Genomic DNA, 19,986 nt, shown 5'->3' with positions numbered 1-19,986 from the left:
GAGGCAATCAATCAATGTGTTTCTCTCACATCGATGTTTCTCTCTGTCTTTCCCTCTCTCTTACACTTTCTCTAAAATAAATGAGAAAATATCCTCAGGTAAGGATTAAAAAAAAAAAAATAGATACACTACTGTGCTTATAAAGACCAGTATAATTAGAATGTTGGTAACACTGACAGATTCTTACAGACCAGATATTTTATCATACTTGATTTTAAACTACACATCTGTGTTAAATGGTGGTCTTGATTTGATTTTTATAGAGTAGTTTCAATATAATAGTAAAGTTAATTCAGAAAATTAGAGGCCCGGGTTAATATAAAATTAAGCAAGAGCAATAGAAAAACTGCTTTTTTCAATATCCAAATCATGTAGTTTCACATTCCAAATGTGGGTATGTTTATCTTACAAACATACATTTTACCCAGACATGTTTCCAATTCAAAAATATCCACTTTATGTTTTAGTGCGAGGAAACAGGCTTTGCAGACCTGGAAGACCAGAGAGCGAGGCACCACTCAGGAATCCCAGAGCAGAAATTCTTTTGGCCCCACCAGCATTAGAGTATGGCTTGCTCATGTTGCATTCGGTTAAAATATTGTGAAAGCTCGTAGATTATAAAATTCACTTAAATGAAAGCACATAGACTGTTAGTGCAACACTTTTTCTGGTAGAGTAGCGTGAGCCTTGTATAAAGGGAAGAAAAGAACTTGTCTAGCTCCTCAGCTCTGGCTGGATGACGCCTACATTGAAAAAACCACTGGAGACTCAGTGCCTATTAGAGAACTAAGGGCCCAAAGTGATCGGCTCTGAGGTGTGTCCTTGTCCCATAAGCTCTCTCAAGACTCTGGCTCTTACAGTGTTTTTATTTTGTTAAACAAATCAGGCCCTGATGGTACAAGTATGTGTGTGTGTGCCTGTGTGTTTTAGTATGTGTTTCTATGTGTGTGTCTTTGTGTGTGTGTCTTTGTGTGTGTACATGTATTTTTCTGCCCATTCATAAGAAATGCTGGAGGAATAAAATATATGTTTAGGGATATTTAGATGCTAAATGCTAGAAGAAGTCTTTTTTAAAAAAAATATATTTTTATTGATTTCAGAGAGGAAGGGAGAGGGAGAGAGAGATAGAAACATCAATGATGAGAGAATCATTGATAAGCTGCCTCCTGCACACCCCAAACTGGGGATCAAGCCCACAACCCAGGCATGTGCCCTGACTGGATATTGATCTGTGACCTCCAAGTTCATAGGTCGACACTCAACTACTGAGCCACACTGGTGGGATAAAGAAGTCTTTTTGCCCATCCTATATAATAAAGAGCTAATATGCTAATTAGACTGAACAGCAGAACAACCGTCTGGATGACCTTCCGGACAACCTTCCAGACGAAGCTGGGGCTGTGAGGGTCGGCCGATGCAGCCGGGGCTGCAAGGGCTGAGCCCCTTGCACGAATTTCGTCCATCAGGCCTCTAGTAATTTAAATAATAAAACTCATTGGAAGCACACTTCTATGTGGATTTATGAGCAGTAGGTATTAAGAAAGGCTGGCTAGAAAACTCCTCATAGCTTGTGGTGTAAAGGAACCTACACATTCTTAGACATTGTAGCATTACTGACAGTAATCAAACATTTTACCTAGTGGTGCTATATTTTGTGATTTCAAGGTCAACTTGAGAGTTACTTTTTAATAGAGCAAATTTTATTTTTATATATGAAAATCTACAATGAGATACCACCTCACACCTGTTAGAGTAGCCATTATCAACAAGACAAGCAATAACAAGTGTTAAAGAGGTTGTGGAAAAAGGGAACCCTCATTCACTGCTGGTGGGAATGTAGACTGGTACAACCCCTATGGAAAGCAGTCTGGTGATTACTCAAAAAATTAAGAATAGAGCTACCATATGACCCAGCAATCCCTCTCCTCAGTATATACCCAAAAAACTTGAAATCATGTATTTGCAAAGATATATGCACTCATTACAGCATTATTCACAGTGGTCAAGACATGGAAGCAACCAAAGTGTCCTACGATAGAGGACTTGATAGGAAGATGTGGTACATATACACAATGGAATACTACTCAGCCATAAGAAAGGAGGAAGTAGCGCCATTTGCAACAACATGGATGGGCCTTGAGAACATTATGCTAAGTGAAATAAGTCAGTCAGAAAAAGCTAAGAACCGTATGATTTCACTCATATGTGGGATACAAAACTGAAACTTGTGAACACAAACAGCACTATGGTGGTTGCCAGAAGGAAGGGGGTGGGGGGAGAAGGGGGTCTTCATATATGGTTACATGAGAAGATTTGACTTTGGGTGGTAGGCACGTGGTGCAATATACAGATCTTGTAACATAGAAACTCACACCTGAAACCTATATGTTCATGTCGACCAATGTCACCCCAATAAATTTAATTTAAAAACAAAGAAAATCTCTTGGTTGAATTTTGAATTATAGCATACATTTGGCCATCGGGCATTTAAAGAAAATGTGCATACTCAGGACCTCGTTACATGTCTTACTCTGTCCAAGTAGCCTGGTTATTAAAACGCATGCTTTTCTTACCACCAGAGGCTCAGTGCGTGGTCTGGGCAGGCAAGAAAAGGTCTCTCGCAGGAAGGTGGTAATCTCCAGCAGCAGCTGGCACGCTGCCATCTTCAAGGCAAAGGGGCAGCCGCATTTAGAGGGGTTCACAGTACCTGTGGAATGAGAGCGTTCTTTCATGAGTCAACAAACTAAACTACAGAGAGGCGTGGTTTAATGGAAACAGCTACACATGTGTAAAATCAAATTGCATATGAGAAAGTTACCTGAGCATGTCCAAAATGAAAGTGCATATGAGAATGTTGCCTATACATGTTCAATTTACCTATTCCCTTTACCACAATCTATACATTAACAGACCTCTCTCTTTTTCCAGCTTGTAATTCTATAACAAGTGCCCTAGTATTAAAATAGCAATCGAGCACTAAATTATTCTCCTTACTGCCTCATAGAGTAACAAAATTCAGCCTGTTGATGAAAACAGAAATGGGAAGGCAGTTTTGAAAGATTTTCCTATCGCTATTCAATCAGATTTAGACTATATACATGGCAATGAAGTAGATTTGAAACTAGAAAAGTCCTGCTGATTCATTTTATCAGAGACATCTCTCTTGATATTCTGAGGACAGTGAAGTTGTTTCAGTTCAGGGCCAGATATGTTTCTGTAGCATTGATAAGACATACTTGATCACCTCTATCATCCAATTGATGCAAGTTAGCCTGTCGGATTAAAGTAAAGCTACACTAGAAGTATGCAAATATCCTCCATTGCTCTAAAGCATACTGATCTTTAAATGAATAAAACATTGCATCCACCATAATTCAAGTAATAGATTTTTCTCTAAAGGCAGATAATGTCCAAGTTGGTACCATAGAGACTTTTTAAATTCTCAGGATTTAAAACTCTCAGATACATATCGTCACAAATCAAGCAAAATACATTGATTACTTAAAAAGAAGACCAAAGCCATGCAGAGTTCTGTCTCTCATAAAAGGAAGCAGTTATCGCCCAGCCAGCATGGCTCAGTGGTTGAGCATCAATCTATGAACCAGGAGGTCACGGTTCAATTCCCGATCAGGGCACATGCCCTGGTTATCTATTTTGAATGAATTACATCATTGAGCAAGCAATATCATTGCATAGCAACATTGTTAAAAATACCTCTAAAAGATTTCCCATGTGATAGGCTTTTTTAATTGAATAGAATATATACTTCATGGTTTATACTGACAGTAGGAGGAAATTATGGTCTTTCTGAAGATATCTGGCTATTGTTTCCTCATGAAAACCAGTATTTTCTCTCCAAAGGTAGTATGTGGCTGGGGAACATTGCCTCTTTTAATTTTATTTATTTATTTATTTATTTATTTATTTATTTATTTTAAGTAAAGCACCTTTCTTTTAAAAAAATATTTTTTCATTGATTTGAGAGAGGAAGGGAGAGGGAGAGAGAGACAGAAACATCAATGATGAGAAAGAACCACCGATTAGCCAACTCCTGCACACCCCACACTGGGGACTGAGCCCACAAACCGGGCATGTGCCCTGACCTAGAATTAGACTGTTCCATCCCTGTTCATGTCGATGCTCAACCACTGAGCCATGCTGGCTGGGCACATTGCCTCTTTTTAAAAATGTAAGGGACAAACTCATTTATAATTTCCAGACTGATACATGTATGCACCATGATTATCTTTTAAATGCAGGATGAGCTATGTATTGACTTGAATGTTGAATGAAACCAGACATTCCAATCTATGTTTGATGGAGCCTACATGACTCTAGAAATTGCCTGGATGTGCAATGGTTTTTTAAAAATAATTAAAGGCTAGATATTCAGCATAAACTTATGGATTGGTCCTTTTACTTCTGAGTTTTCATCTAGATTCTTCTTGTCCATCCTAGACACAATAAGCTTGGTCTTAGTCCAGGGCCTCTCATCACTATCATCTCAAATGTTCTGTTACAATGAACAAGGACTGAGTAATGCATAAGCTCACAGAAAAGCTAATATACCAGGTATAATATACTGGTAAATGGTACTTAGGTGGTCTCATGAAGACTCAAACTCATTTTGGTCTATGAGGATATGTCCACCTGATGTTGCCTTGGCTCTTCTCTGTTCTGGAATGACACTGAGAGACCCAGGGCAGTGTAGGGATGTTTTCTGGCAGGCCTGTAATAGGTTCCGTGATCACTGAATACTCCTAAAGGCCTTCTACAAATCAGACCCAATTCCATGAGTCATTCTAGCAGAGGTCCTATGAACCTGATGAAATCATTGAGGCAACTATTGGCCATTAGACTGAAAGACTGACGTCAGGATTTGGTGTTTTGTCAACAACTAGGTCTGATTTGATAAGGGCTGAGAAAGAGCAAAATGATTTTTAAAATGATTTTTAAAAATCCTTCATATAAAAGTGGAAAAGAATACAATATGTTTTTTATTATTATTCAGTTCTGTCTAATGTTATAGTCTAGCCATGACATATAGTCTTTATATTTCATGACTATAAGGATGTAGTAGGTTTGGCATCACTTAACAAGGGACAACTCTTAAGACATAATCAGGGAGTTTGAGTTTCAAACCAGTAGGGAAGGTCAAGAGGAAGAGGCCTCATTGTCTTCAAATAATGATACTGATTCCATGATCACATTGGAATTTTATGCTCCATAAAAGGCAGTGGTGCACATACATACAAGCTCATATGGCACAGAACACATATATGCACAAAATTGTTCTGGAGAGAGATGTACAGAAATCTGTGCCTCTATTTTTATATGATAGAACGCAATTATAATTGTAATACGTCACTACAGTGTAGAAGATAGTCATAGTTCTAACAAGCTGAATCTTTTAATATTTCAATTTAATGTTAAATGCTGCATTATACTCTGATTAAAAATTACAATATGTTAGTGATTTGGGAAGTATATCATGTTCAATTTTGTTTGGTATAACTTTTATTTTTTAATCTCCAAAAGCAATAAAAAAAAACACAAAATCTGACCAAACCCCTCTTGGGACAATAATATTCCACAGCTTAATTTTCTCAGAGAAGCCTAATACTAACCTTTGTGTAATAATATGAATAATATGAGTCAGAGACTACAAAGCAATGGAAGTTCCAGATGGCCTGCAACTCTTTGCCCCTATTATCTCTTCTAGTCTCTTCTTTCTGGTTCTTGCCCTCTCCTCTGTGTGGCTTTATGCACATGCTTTACATCCATACACAGGGAATAGGGGGAAAGGCGCAGTGGGGAGACATGGGAAGGTGGTAAGAATATGAAAGAGGAAAGAAGTATTAAGTGCTCCTAAAGCAGAGGTTCTTACAAGCAGGGGTTCTTGTAGTAAAGGGAGTCTCCTTACTGTCATCTAAAAAGTCTTCCTCCTCATCCTCCTTTCTCAGTCTCCTCTTGGTCTCCTCATCATAAATAAGACCCAGCAGATTGGCTGGGCTCTCACTTTCCCCGTGGCACAGCTCATTCAATCGGACGCCAATTGCCTACCATGGAGGGGAAAAAAGAAACAGCACAAAGTATTTCAGACTGTAAAGTAGGCTCTCACGTTACAGAGGACATAAACAACCAATGAGTGGGAAGTTCTTCCGGCATAAGCCTCCTCTGTTTGCCATAGTGTTGTTACCACCAGGTTTTCTAATGTGGAAATCCAGAGATGGAAGGCGCTGATGCTATCTCCACGGGCATTCAGACTAAATACTTGTAGGAACTAGGATGATACTCTGGTATACTCATAGAATTTTTTTCCCATTTACTCAGTGAAAATATTTTCATTTACCTAAGGGTTATTTATTTTATAGGTCTCTCAGTCTCTCAGATAAGGGTGTATGCAGTCTTTCCTGGGAGATTTTGTTGCAGTAAAAATAAGAAGTCACCGTTCCTCAGAGTACTCCTGATCATGCTATTTTATGAGAATGTCATTGTCATGCTAATGAGTTTGGAGGTTGGCAAGAATTCTGGTACTGCAATTTTATTTTTATCTGCCATTATATATGCACTGATTGTCTTTTTTATAGAATTTGTTCCCTCCTCCATGATACTCTAAATTAGTAAGAAATACTCTTTTGGTAGAGTACCCAACATCAATATTGAAAATATAACTTTTAATAACTCAACACATAGGCAATATTTTTTAAAATAAGGTATTAATGGAACTAATAATTAAGGAATTTTCCCTAAGAAGAGAGAAAGTAAACTACCTCTATCTAATTTATTTTATATTCCAATTATACACCATACGCAACAGTGGAAGGAACACAAGCACAGGAAGAAAAGTTAGGGAAATAGCTAAAATGAGCTTGGGGTTTGCCAGGTGGATTATTCTGTGTACTAGTAAGACTAAAATTCCAGCTAAATCTTTCCTTTCTTCTTGTAACATTCTTTTCATATATTTAGAAAAGTTACTAAATTCTGGGCATACAAGAAATTACATTCACTACTGGAAACTGACATTACAAAGATATTTCCAGAATTCTTTAAATAAAAATGCAAGCTGTATGAATGTCTTGACTATCTGGAAACAAAAAGGTCTCCTTAAACTCTAGAATAAAGTGAGGAATCAGAAAAACCACATGAAAAGAAAGCAAGCCATGTAAAGAGATATCACAGGATCCTAAAATTTTAGCCACTAGCCTGGGATGTTTTAAGCAAAGAAAACAATAAAAACAAAAAAACCCACCTCAACAAAAATCTTTGTCCCGATGTTACTATTTTGAAGATCCCTCCAAAGGTGGGTGCATGCAGTATGAGTCTAGACTGGAGCCAACAAGCTGAATAATGAGGTCCAAAGGGGAAAGATTTCATATCAATCCTCCCAGGATGTGAAAATAAATGGTTTAAGATAAACCCACAGTTCCCAAAAGTTAAAGTGTTGCTAAAAAATGAACTTCTCTGGGGTAATACTAAATGCCTTCATACAGAGGATCAATGTTTGGGAACTGGAAGGTTAGACAGGTTGAAAGATTTGCTCAGGGTTACTTAGGAAGCTGTGAACTGGGATTCAAACACAAGACAGGGTGTTTGATTCAATGTCTTTTGCTCTTTGCCTCACCGATCTTAACAGTCTATTGGCAAGCATATCAAACTCACAGCCCGTGGGCCGCATGTGACCCACAGAGGTTCACAAGGAATATTTTTGCGGCCCACCCAATATAACAGTGTGAGCAGTTATTTACAATTATGAAAGGAAATTAAGTCTCCTGTCAGATCCAGAATTACTGACATTCACCTTGGGTCAGTTTTGAAAGTAATCACTGCGAATACGACTTCCCCCGAAGTAGGAAAGACAGTAGCAGAGAAGAGATACCAAGTGTCAGGAAGAAAACATTAATTTTATCATTGCTCTTGTTCTTTTTTTTTTTAAACTATACTTTTCTAAATAAACCTACGTTTCTATGAAAATTGAAGCTTTTGTTTTTTTGTGGCCCACATAAACTTAAACCTTGTTTACTTGGCCTGTGTTAGCCTTTGAGTTTGACATGCTTGGTCTATTGGGAAGGTACTAACATACCGAAATAACACATTAAGTAGTGAAAGACTTCATTAGTTCAGAAGATGGAGAGCTTTGATTCAGTTTGGAGAATCATGGAAAGTCTCATTGCAATAGATTTTTGAAGAATTGGTGTTTTGGGGGGTGGGGAAGGGAAAGAGCAGATAGTCCAGATAGAGAGTTCCAAAAGATCCAGGGAAATACACTGATGTGTTCAGAGACTGACAAGTAAGCCACCTGGTTGAAGCACAGTTTTATAAGAGGAAATAATGTGCAGGAAGGCTGGAAAGGTGAGCTGGGCTCAGAGCCTACAGTTCTTGAAGCTGAACTTCATTTTACACTCTGAAGGATGATGAAAGGTAGTTTCTGAGTGGGGGAGAAACCTTATCAATCATTCGAGGGATACTGTCCTACTTGCCTAGAAATACAAAGACAAACCATGTAGCCTGCTGTCAAAAATTAATGTAACAACCCAGCCGGTGTGGCTCAGTGGTTGAGTGTCGACCTATGGACCAGAAGGTCATGGTTCGATTTCCAGTCAGGGCACATGTCTGGGTTGCGGCCTCAATCCCCAGTGTGGGGTGTGCAGAAGGCAGCCAATTGATGATTTTCTATCATCATTGATGTTTCTATCTCTCTCTCTCTCCCTCTCCCTTCCTCTCTAAAATAAATAGAAATAAAAAAAATTAATGTAACAACTTATTATTATCAAACACCTCTTAGATGCAAAGCATTGAGATAAATATTCTTTAGATAGAGTAGTTCATTTTCCTTCCTCATCCATAATCTTGATATGATTTGAACGAAGGGTGTGGAGAGAACAGTGATGCCGGGCTAAGCAATTTGGGTTTCGTCCCCAGAGAAAAGAAGGGCCACTGAAGCATTACAAGTGGGTAGGAAGCACCATCTGATTTGCATTTTCATCTAATCACTCTGACAGCAGTTTGGAGAATGAATCGGAGGGGACAAGTCTGGAGGCTGGCAGATAAGTATGAATGTTCTGCTTTTAGATGGGCTATGCCTTAGGGAGATCATTTTACTAGCAGTGTGTAGGACTTGGGGAGGAGACCAAATGGGAAAATGCTTTAGTCATCCAGCCTCAAGGGGCATTAGTGATGTGGAGGGGGTAGAATCAATAAGGGAAGGAGGTTTGGAATATGTTCACAGGCTGTCTTTTAGATGATGGTGGAATCATTAACAAAAATAGAAATTTGAGGAGGGGTTGCCGGCGGGGGTGTTTTTATATGGGAAGACCAGTTTTATTTTGGTCAGATGAGTATTGAGAGGAAGCCCCCAGCATTCAGTTGGCAATACTGGCCTGGGATCTGAAGTGTTATGGATAGAGAAGTGTGTGCTGCTGCCACAGAGTTAACAGTTAAAAACACAGGAATACATGTAACCCTGGGGGAAATTATACAGCAAGAAATTACAAGCTATCCTGGGAAAACACAACTATAGGCAGGAAGGAAGCAGAGGACCAGGGAAGGAGACAGAGGAATAATAATGTCTAACTTCATAGACGTATTGGGAGCATTCAATGAATTAAGGTTATTTCCCCCTACAATGTTTAGTTCAGTGCCTGGCACATAACGGATACTCAGTGCATTGTCTCCCAGACAAACAAACATGCACAAAACGTCTTCACTTCACTCAAGCACCCCGATTTTTTTTTTTTATGGAAGCAAATGAAAAGCTCACGTCTCCCCATTGGTAGAAGAGCTTGGCAGCGTTCCACTGCAGCTTCTGGTTCCGCTTGTTGCCCACGATGGGAGACCGGCCCCGGGACAGGCCTTTCTTGGTGATATTCACGTGGTGGCCTTTCATCCACTCGGGCCAGTTGCCACGGTTGCAGCGGTGAACGAATCGGGCGCATTCCAGGAACAGCGCTGCTCTGGCTACCACAGGGGCTTCCTGAGTGAATGAACAATGTGGGGTCAATGAACAATAAGTTGACCTTAAGGGAATTACTATGTACTCTTAGTTTATTTGAGTTTTTTATTTGGTTTAGCCGTATTTCCCAGGGTAGCATTAGCGTGGCTAACACATTAGTGGGAAATCTGGAGAATGAATCCATGAAGGCACATTTGGATATTGAAGAATTAGACATTTTAAGTAGGTTTCTGTGTTTATCTTCCCCTTTTGCAGAATCTCAAGTAATTTCATGATTCACTTTGCATATTTAGGAGGCAGCTGGGATTTGAATATGAAAGTGAAATACGTTTTAATAAGGTTTTAAATATGCAGCGTTTTTAAACCTAACATTTTGACATGAAGCAAACCAATATTCAATTTCTAGAACTCGTCTTATCTAACCACGGGTGCCAGTAGTGATTTTGTTCCAGCAATAATCTATTGTCTATGACCATCCACATGCTCAGGAAAATACAACTGCTCTGAGCATGTTGGATAAGTAAGAAAAGGAAGTGTTTACTAGATTTTGTTGAGTTAGTCTCCCCCAACCCCACTTTATCATGAATAACAAAGTCCGTTTAAACTGGCATAGCTTTAATTGAAAATGTTTGATAAAGTGGAAATTATTTCATTGTTAAATAAAAAACTGAGCATTTCAGAAAATTAAACATGTGGCTCCATCTTGTCATGTGAAGATGTGCCTGAAAAAAATAAAAGAACAACTTTCAGTTGCTACTCAGAAACTGGTAAGGATCGGATATCTACTGACCTATTAACAAGCAAAAAAAAAAAAAAATTTAATAAGGGAAGGAGTGTTAAGTTTGTCATAGAAGGTCAACAGGTCTCACAAAAATATACACTTCAACAATGAATGCAAACTTTGACTTGGGCCAGTTAAAAAAAAAAAATCACAGTATTAGCCATCACCTCATAGTTACCTAATAACCATAGGTTACTTAGTAACCACAGGTTTTAAAACTGAAACTTCTTTCTTCATTTCAAGCAATAGTGTTATTATGCATTGATCCATAATGTTAAAAAAAGGGCTAATATTATTGAGAGTATCAGTTACATGCTAATTAATTTTTGTGTATTGTAATTCTTAATTATCATAACTCTTTACGATCTAGAAATAATATTCTCATTTTTCAAAATATGGTATGATTTTTCCATTGTCATATAGCTGAGAATGGATGGACATAAGATTCAACCCCAGGTCCCTCTGGTGCCCAGGTCTATGCTAGTTCCTCTTTGGTACCGACATTGTCTTAATTTAAACTCACATGAATCTTGGTAAAAGATGGTTTCCAGAATGCATGTAGAAAGTCATTGCTTAAAAGTGGGACATTAATGGCAAGTAATGTTATTGTCTAAAGCACAAATATATGATCACATCATTTCCCATTTAAAATCTATTACCAACGCCCCTACCTCAATCATAAAATAAAAACAATACCCAATCTTTGTTATTTGGTTCCTCTCCCTTTCTATCCCTATCCCAAGTACTCTGTCATCCAATTACTAGTATGTCAGACTGGTAAGTCTCCCAAATATGACATCTCATACCTTTCTATTTGTTGTTCCCATGGCTCGCAGAGCCTTTAAACCCCTTTTCCATCTGGCAAATTTCCACTTTTAAGATTCAGTTAAATTACCTCCTCTAAGAAGTCTTCCTTAATCCCATCCCCCATTAGGCTACTTCATACTTTGGCTGGTTAATTCATACTTTTGAGTACGATAGTATCCAAACACATTGGATGATTCAAGTAAGTTAGCCCATTAAGTATCCAAACACACTGGATGATTCAAGTAAGTTAGCCCATTAAGTATCCAAACACACTGGATGATTCAAGTAAGTTAGCCCATTAATTTTCTCATTGTCTACAACTTCAATGAAGCCATCAAGAAGAATTCCAACAAGAAATATATTTCTAAACAAACTTAACTTTACCAAGCATAGGATGAATTACCAGGACACACAAAATAAACCCATGTGAAAAGGCAGAATACAAGATGAGCACTAATGGTGACTTGGTAGCAGATCACAGACTTGAGATTGCCAAGGGTCAGATGACTTTCTGCATCAAACCTTATCAACATTGTGCTGCCATAATATACAGACTAAACATCTACACTCTTTTCTTGTATTAAATATGTCTTCTATTAAAGATCTCAGATATGCTCCTGTCTCTGGAAAAGGCTGGAACATCTGTCTCTAAAAATGAATGCCAGTCTCTAGGGCGAGGCGAGTGGTGCAATTTCTTCTTAGCCTGACACATTTTGACACATTCTAAATAAGAAGCAATGGGATTCATTGTTTAGTGACAGGAAGATAGAAACAACACTACTAGAAAGAGCATTATGCTATGAACCCTGGCTCCTCAGGATCAGCGAGGGAGAAATTTAGCCTAACTCAAATGTATTGGGCAGAGGATCCTTTAATTGTCCTTAACTGTTCGATGGCCTGAGAGGCTAACAATAAATCAATAAACAACCCAAATCATGCTGCGTGAGGCTTCCTCTATACCTTGGCTTGCCTTGTTTAGAAAAAAAATTGGTTTTATTTGCTTAGGAAAGTCAAGGCGTTTTGAATGAAAAGCAATTTCAGTCTCTGCTCTCAAAAACTTATGATAAAATGTAGATATTATCAGTTATCAGCCCTAGGAAATCCTAACCTATGTTTGTGAACGGAATTGAGAACAATATTATTATAATCCTCATGAGCCTGGTGGATGAAAACAGGCCGGGAATCCTACTGTCAAGATGGCAGTAAGTAATATCAATTTCTCAGGTACTGTAGTGTGCATATTACTATGCAGACAATGGAGGGAGATGTTGAGGTACAAAGCTAAGGACTTTAACGCACATCCTTGCAGAAGATGCTTAGAAACAAGCACTGACTTCACAGAATGTGTAGAAAATATTCAAAGCATTCTAGTGTGGCTGTGGCTGTGGGGAATTATTTTTCTTGTATCTTCCAAAATGTAGTTCAGAAAGAATGAATTTTAGAAGCAGAGTTATGGAATACCATGGACAAAGGATTCTTCCTAGACATAAAGGAAAGTCACATTTTTTTCTCCTCTGATGGAGCTTACCTCTTACGGCTCAGTGCAATCTGAAGAAGCAGCAAAAAATGGAGGCATGACAGAATGGATAGGGATGGATTCACATCACAGAGACAAACAGCACAAATGGAGAAAAATGAATCGGAAGAATGCTGCATGGCTGAAAAGAACCACAGAGTATCAGAGGCATAGTTACAAGTGAACATCCAAACATTTGACACCACAGAGAATTTTGCTGATGGTCCTGAAAGAAAAGTAGGCATAGTTCATTTTCTTCTTTCTTATTAGCACCTCTACCAGACCACCTTGTTATGTCCCAGTATGCCATAGAACTTCATAGGTCCCAGGCAAGCAAGAACTTCATAGGTCCCAGGCAAGTAAGAACCAATTTTAACTGGAAAGACAAAATATTAGGCAGTACCATATGGAATGTCTAAGATTGAAGGTCAAAAATCATCAAATATTGCCCTAGCCAGTTTGGCTCAGTGGATAGAGCATCGGCCTGCTGACCGAAGGGGCCCGGGTTCAATTCCAGTCAAGGGCACGTACGTCAGTTGCAGGCTCCTCCCAGGCCCGGGCCCTGGTTGGAGCTCGTGCAGGAGGCAAGCAATTGATATGTTTCTCTCACATCAATATTTCTCTCTGTCTTTCCCTCTCTCTTCCACTCTCTCTAAAAATCAATGGAAAAATATCCTCAGGTGAGGATTAAAAACAAAAAATCATCAAATACTGACAACTTCAGATGATTCAATCTTATATAAGATGTTCCCTGCAACGACGAGAGAGTAGTCTAGTTGAAATGACAAAACGTCGTGTCATTATGCAGCTTGGATTTCTCTAACATTCCACAACTAGAACACTTCCAGTGCCAGGCTTTTCCTGGACTTTGTCACTTTCCCCTGCATTTTAGAAGATCATTATGCAGACTGAATATTTCCCTTATGAAAGCGAAGCAGAGAATTGGAATACTAATTCAAACAGCTGTGCTTTATTTTGCCTGGGGACCTATAAAATACTGTTACCACGAGCCGATGGTTAAGTGAAGATTATAATTGCATACATTTCTTTCCCTGGGGGACTCTATCTAAACTTAATATGTGAGAAGAAACCCTGACCGATCCTGAGAACTCATATAACAACACTGAACAGGAACTAACTTTTCAAAGAATGAATATTTTATGTTGGCCCCTGGAGAATTACATAATTTTTTTTATTGCCCTACCAAAATATATAAAGCTCTTGCTGGTGCAGGATACCTATTTATTGAAAATCAGTGGGAATAAGCAGTTGTTGTCCATTGCTCTGTGTATTGGAACGGAGTTTGCTGGAGGCATGTGCTTGTGAGCCAGTGTTTATGACTGTATTGAGTTCTCTGCCTGGCTGAGATCTTTAAATGACAGGCCGCCCCTGCCCTGCCATTTCTACAGTAGCTCCAGGCACCTGAGATGATTTTGTTGTCAGGCTATCGGCAGATATTACTATTCAGTACACAGTCTGGATGGCTGGCTGGTCATTTTAATACTCAGATCATGCAAATATTTTGGGTAAGTATTTAAAAAACCAAGTGAGGACTTCTGATTAAGACAATATGATGGATTAGGTGTGAAGACAAACTTCTGATTTAGACACGTAAAATACTGGATAAAATATCCAAAAAGTTCTTCATTTTATTTTTGCTTTAGTTTTTAACATGAGATATTAGATCAGTGACGAGTAGAAATTATAAGAAAGTAGAATTCTGGCACGGAGGTGGGCGGAAGAGGTGTGAGCTAGTGTAGGAATATTTACTGCAAGGGTTTCTGTTGACTATAGAGAGACCAGAGCGTGAGTTTTCAATGGGCCACAAGTTAGATGTCTGTGCCCAAGTGGAGTAGGAGGTCAGGTAATATAGTCTTACTGAAGCCAAGATCCCTACCCTCACTGGATGAATGAGAAAAAGATTTGTTTCATAGAAGTAGGTTTACCTAGCTACCATTGGCTCTGTGTAGGAGAGAGAGAGAGAGAGAGAGAGAGAGAGAGAGAGAGAGAGAGAGAGAGAGAGAGAGAGAAGGAATGGAGGAAGACTTATAGAACTCCTACTCAAAATCCTATATTCTCATATAAGTTTGGACTAGAATGAGCATTAAGGCTTTTTGCCGTAAAAAGTATAGTTTAAAAAATGATTTAGGTTGGTGATTTTTCTAGGTGCTTGAGGAAAGAAACAAAATTCCTCTCTGGAGGAATACTTTATACCAGTACTTCTCGAGTCTTCAAACTTGAGAATGCATAAGGGTCACTTTGGAATATGGATAAAATACATTCTCTTGCCCTAGCCCCAGATATTCTAATTCAGTAGATGTGTTGCAGGGCCTGAAATTTTGCATTTCTAATGCTCACAGATGATGCTGATGTTGCTGGTCCACTGAGTAACACTACTTTTAACACAGAATCCTCACAGGTCAAGTTCTAAGGAGTTAAGCTTACATTAAAAATTCATGTAAAAATCCAACATCAGTAAGAGTCAGATGAAACAACAAAGTGTAGAATCAAATGCACAAACACTGAAGTTATTGGAATCATAATGGATCAAATACATTTAAAGATTAATGTGGGTATTGGAAGTATAGTGATGAATTAGATTATCAAAGTTGACCAGGCAATTTAAAACAAAAATCAAATAGAACTTGTACAAATAAAAAATGTAGTACTTAAAATTTAAAACTCAATGAATAGATTAAAACGCTGATCATGTTTTTCCAACTTTAGCACTATGGACCATTTAGGCCAGATAATTCTTTCTTGGGAGAGATACACTGTTTTATTGGATGTTAATCAGCATCTTTTGTATCTACTCATTAGATGCCAGTAGCAATCTCTAGGTTATGCCAAATAAAAATTCCTCCAGACATTGCCAAATGTCACCTGGTGGACAAAATTACCCCTGGTTAAAAACCATGGGATTAGACACAGTTGAAAAATGAGAAAAAATAGAAGAGTTATGTCAGAAAATTACCCAAAATACAGCTTAGAAAGAGAAAAGAAATAAAAAATATGAGTGGTTGCCAAATACAGAGGATAAAGTGAGAAAATCTATCACACATATTTTCAACTTACGGAAGTAAAGATTAGAGAAAATGTGAAAAAAAGCAATCTATAAAGAAATAATAGTTGAAAAAAATTTAGAATAGAAGTAGTATGCCAATTACTTTATTCAGGGGCTTAATGAACCTCAAAATGAACCTCAAATAAGAAAAAATAAACTAGAATATTTATTAAAATGGCAAAATATCAATAATAAAGAGAAGATATTGAAAGCAACTAAAGTGGGAGAGGGAGGACTGGATTACCCAGAAAGGGAGGTAATTAGGCCAGAAGAGAATGTGATAATGTCTTTGAAGTACAGGAAGAAAATGTTTGCTTATAATTATAATTCCAGCAAAAGTATCTTTTAAGAATGAGACCAAAATAAAGACCTGTTCAAACAAAATTGAAGCTGAGAGAGCTACTTACTGCAGATTGATCATCACTAAGGGAACTTCAAAAAGTTCAGAAGGAGACAGGTCTTAGAAGGAATATCCGAGATACAGGGTGAAATAGTGAGCAAAGAATTTGCTAAGATTTGGGGTAAATTTAAAAATAATTTTCCTAAAAGTCAATAAAATGTTTACTTGGTCAATGTTAAAACAGAAATAAGATAGAATTGAATCACATAACAGTTGGGGTTTAAACCATCTTGAATCGTACAACAGTTGGGATTTAAACCATCTACAGTCTTTTACGTTTTGCGAGAAGAGCAAAGAATTCATTAATTTTAGAGGTAGGGATATGTCATCAGGGAAGGAAATACAGGGGACTGGAAAGAAACGGGAAATGTCCTATTCTTTAAGGTAGGTGGTGTATATGTGACATTTAATTTTTTTCTTTAAACTCTGCATATTTTTTTTTTATATATTTTATTGATTTTTTACAGAGAGGAAGGGAGAGGGATAGAGAGCTAGAAACATCGATGAGAGAGAAACATCGACCAGCTGCCTCCTGCACATCCCCTACTGGGGATGTGCCCGCAACGAATGTACATGCCCTTGACCGGAATCGAACCTGGGACCTTTCAGTCCGCAGGCCGACGCTCTATCCACTGAGCCAAACCGGTTTCGGCTAAACTCTGCATATTTATGATAATATTCTTTTTATGCTACATTTCATGGTTATAATATTTTTAAAAATTTGATAATATAGGAGTATCACTAGTTAAATGAATAATTTGATATTTTAGTTTGGTTATTACTGAATTACTTCAACTTTGTATATGATTCACAAAAGAACACAATATGCCCTAGCCAGTTTGACTCAATGGATAGAGTGTCAGCCTGCATACTGAAGGGTCCCAGGTTCGATTCCAGTCAAAGGCACATTGCTTGGTTGCAGGCTCAATCCCTGGCCCTGGTCGGGCATGTGCAGGAGGCAACCAATCGATGCATCACTCTCACATTGAGGTTTCTCTCTCTTTCTGTCTCTCCCCCTCTCTTCCACTCTCTCTAAAAAATCAATGGAAAAATATCCTCAGGTGAAGATTAACAAAAATTAAAATAAAATTTTAAAAAATGAACACAATATTATATGGCTTTGATAGTTCCTCTTATGAGTATATTCCTATTTCATTGAAAGGAGTTAATTTGCATTGGTCGCCAACTAGTCTTGTGATGTTAAGTTTCAATGTGGAATAAATTTGGCGTAGGGAACCTGAAAGTGTGACCATGACTATGGTAACAAATGCCTCATTTTCCTTGGAGAGCTCCAGTTTATGTCTGTTTAACTGGTACAGTTGTTGATAGCACTCTCGCTCTCAAAAGTGTCCCAGTTTGGATAAAAATTATATAATATTTCCTCCTAAAGCTATCTACCTAGAAAGTTATATAATTTAACATGAACTAGGTTTTCTCCATCCCACAGACTAGGGAGAATTCTGTGATCTTACTGACTTTTAGTTCCCGTTGACTTTCTTATATTCATGAAATTGTTCCTAAACCAAACTGACATTATTATTAGTGTTATTCATGCTAATAAATTACCGATAAAAATGCAAATATATATGTACATTTTACATATTAAACTGGATAAAAAAGGATAGAATATTCACCTAAAATACATAGAAAACAGACAGAAATACCTTCTGTTTGAACTGTTTAATTTTTCTTTTTTGTGCTTATAGGTTATATAAGCCTAGAGATGAAATTAGTGCTTTATAAAACATATATTTTTAACAATGCCTCATAGTTGCATCTATTACATTTATACTAAACATTATGAGGAAGAGCTGTGCTAAACTTAAAATCAAACCAATTATCCCTAAGTTTAATTGTCATAACAATAATGACAAGAGGGTTGTTTAAAACAAAAATCTGCATATTGGAAAGACTTTGAACAGTGACATTTCTAGTATTTCTTTCATTTAATAATCCTTTTTGATTTTGAAGAAAATTTCAAACTTGAGAAATAACAGTTAAGTTTTGTGATTAAGGCAACAAAACAATGAAAACTTGTGAAATAAATATTATGTCGTAATGCAAAAACTGTATTTAAGCTGCACTTGAAATATAAATGCAACATTCAACAAAAGCAGACAATAAGAAAGATGGAGGAAAGTGTTGAAGTAAAATATGATAATGAACTGAACACATTCATTTTTTTTTCCATCCTCTCCCAAATCCTATCTTACAAAATGGCAGAATCTATAACTATGTTTATATCTGTATTGATATCTACATCTGTCTCTACATATTGTATCTATCTGTCATCTATCTTCAATATCTCCATCTAGGCCATTTAGATCTACATATACATCTCTATTTCTATATGCATATTTTCATCTACTAGGTAGCCTTATAGGTACTTATATCTATATTTATACACATAAATGTATATGACTAAAACCATGAATGCATTGAAAATTATATTTTAAAAGGAAACCCAGGAGATCAGATATTAGGTGTAGCCAAATATAGAGGAAACAATAGTTAAAAATACAGTTAGCAGAAGACACGCATGAAGGAGCAATCCTGAGGGACGCTTAACCCGGATCAAGGAGTATGAACAACTGTACCAATGACAGTAAACACAGAATAGGACTTTAATTCAAGCACATAGCACATGCAGCTACATTTCCCTTCCTCTTAGTCCACTTCTCAGAGTTCACAAGTGACTTCAATTCTTTCCCTTTCTTATACTTGAGAAACAAAACTTAAATGTGTCCTTGTCTGAGAACCATTTCCTGTCTCCATCCTTTCCTCTTACATAAAGAAATGAGATAATTAAAGTGAAGGTGCTTTATAGACTTTCAAGTATAATAAAAATGTTACTTCTGTCATTTTCTACCACAACATCTGCCACCATTGCTGCCACCAAGAGCACTACCACCGTGACTACCATAACCACCATCATCACTATCCCATTTAGTCAACCAGCCAGCTCTACCTGGCTTCTCTCTGTGTCTGATAATGAAAACCACTGGGCTCCTTTAAGTGTTCACTGAGTCTGACCTCTGGAATTCTGACTTTTGACCTCTGCATACTCCTTGGGCTTGACCTGGAATCAAAGATTCTTAGATATGCAAGAAACTTATATTAATTACTCACTTCTTGAGCCCCCTGTACCCTGGCCTTCTCACCAGTCTGGTGACAAAGAGCTCATCACTATTCAATGCAGCTACTTTGGCATCTATAACGATCAGAAAATGCCTCTTTACTTTGAGGTTCAAAAGACATTGCTTAACTGGGGATCATCTACAACTGTATCTAAAGATCCTACAGCTCTACTGGTGTAATACTTTAAACAATAAAGAATTTTTTTAAAAAAGACATTGCTTAAAAGCATCAAGCTCCCTTTATTTTATTTCTTACTATGAGATTTATAATATTGAGAAGGTCAAGCAGGGCCAAAGCAGGTTCCACAGGAAAGTTAAAAAGAAGAATC

General features: G+C 37.6%; 1 protein-coding gene across 5 annotated transcripts in view; it reads right to left on the bottom strand.

Moving 5' to 3' along the window:
• Nucleotides 1-19,986, bottom strand: part of UNC80 (unc-80 homolog, NALCN channel complex subunit) — a gene marked incomplete at both ends in the record, with an annotated part of 167,667 nt that overhangs the window by 87,237 nt on the left and 60,444 nt on the right. For 4 of the 5 annotated variants that reach the window (XM_079781822.1, XM_079781820.1, XM_079781821.1 and 1 more), the window contains 3 exons: nt 2,574-2,707; nt 5,924-6,059; nt 9,761-9,973. In XM_079781822.1, the coding sequence (XP_079637948.1) occupies nt 2,574-2,707; nt 5,924-6,059; nt 9,761-9,973 (483 nt within the window). Of the gene's footprint in view, nt 1-2,573; nt 2,708-5,887; nt 6,060-9,760; nt 9,974-19,986 lie in introns of all 5 variants that reach the window. The other variant, XM_079781819.1, reaches the window with a different exon arrangement.

Source organism: Cnephaeus nilssonii (genome assembly GCF_951640355.1).
Source record: "Cnephaeus nilssonii genome assembly, chromosome: 10".
Lineage (NCBI taxonomy): Eukaryota > Metazoa > Chordata > Mammalia > Chiroptera > Vespertilionidae > Cnephaeus > Cnephaeus nilssonii.
The sequence above is the reverse complement of the archived record's forward strand: the minus strand, read 5'-3'. Positions and strand labels throughout refer to the sequence as shown.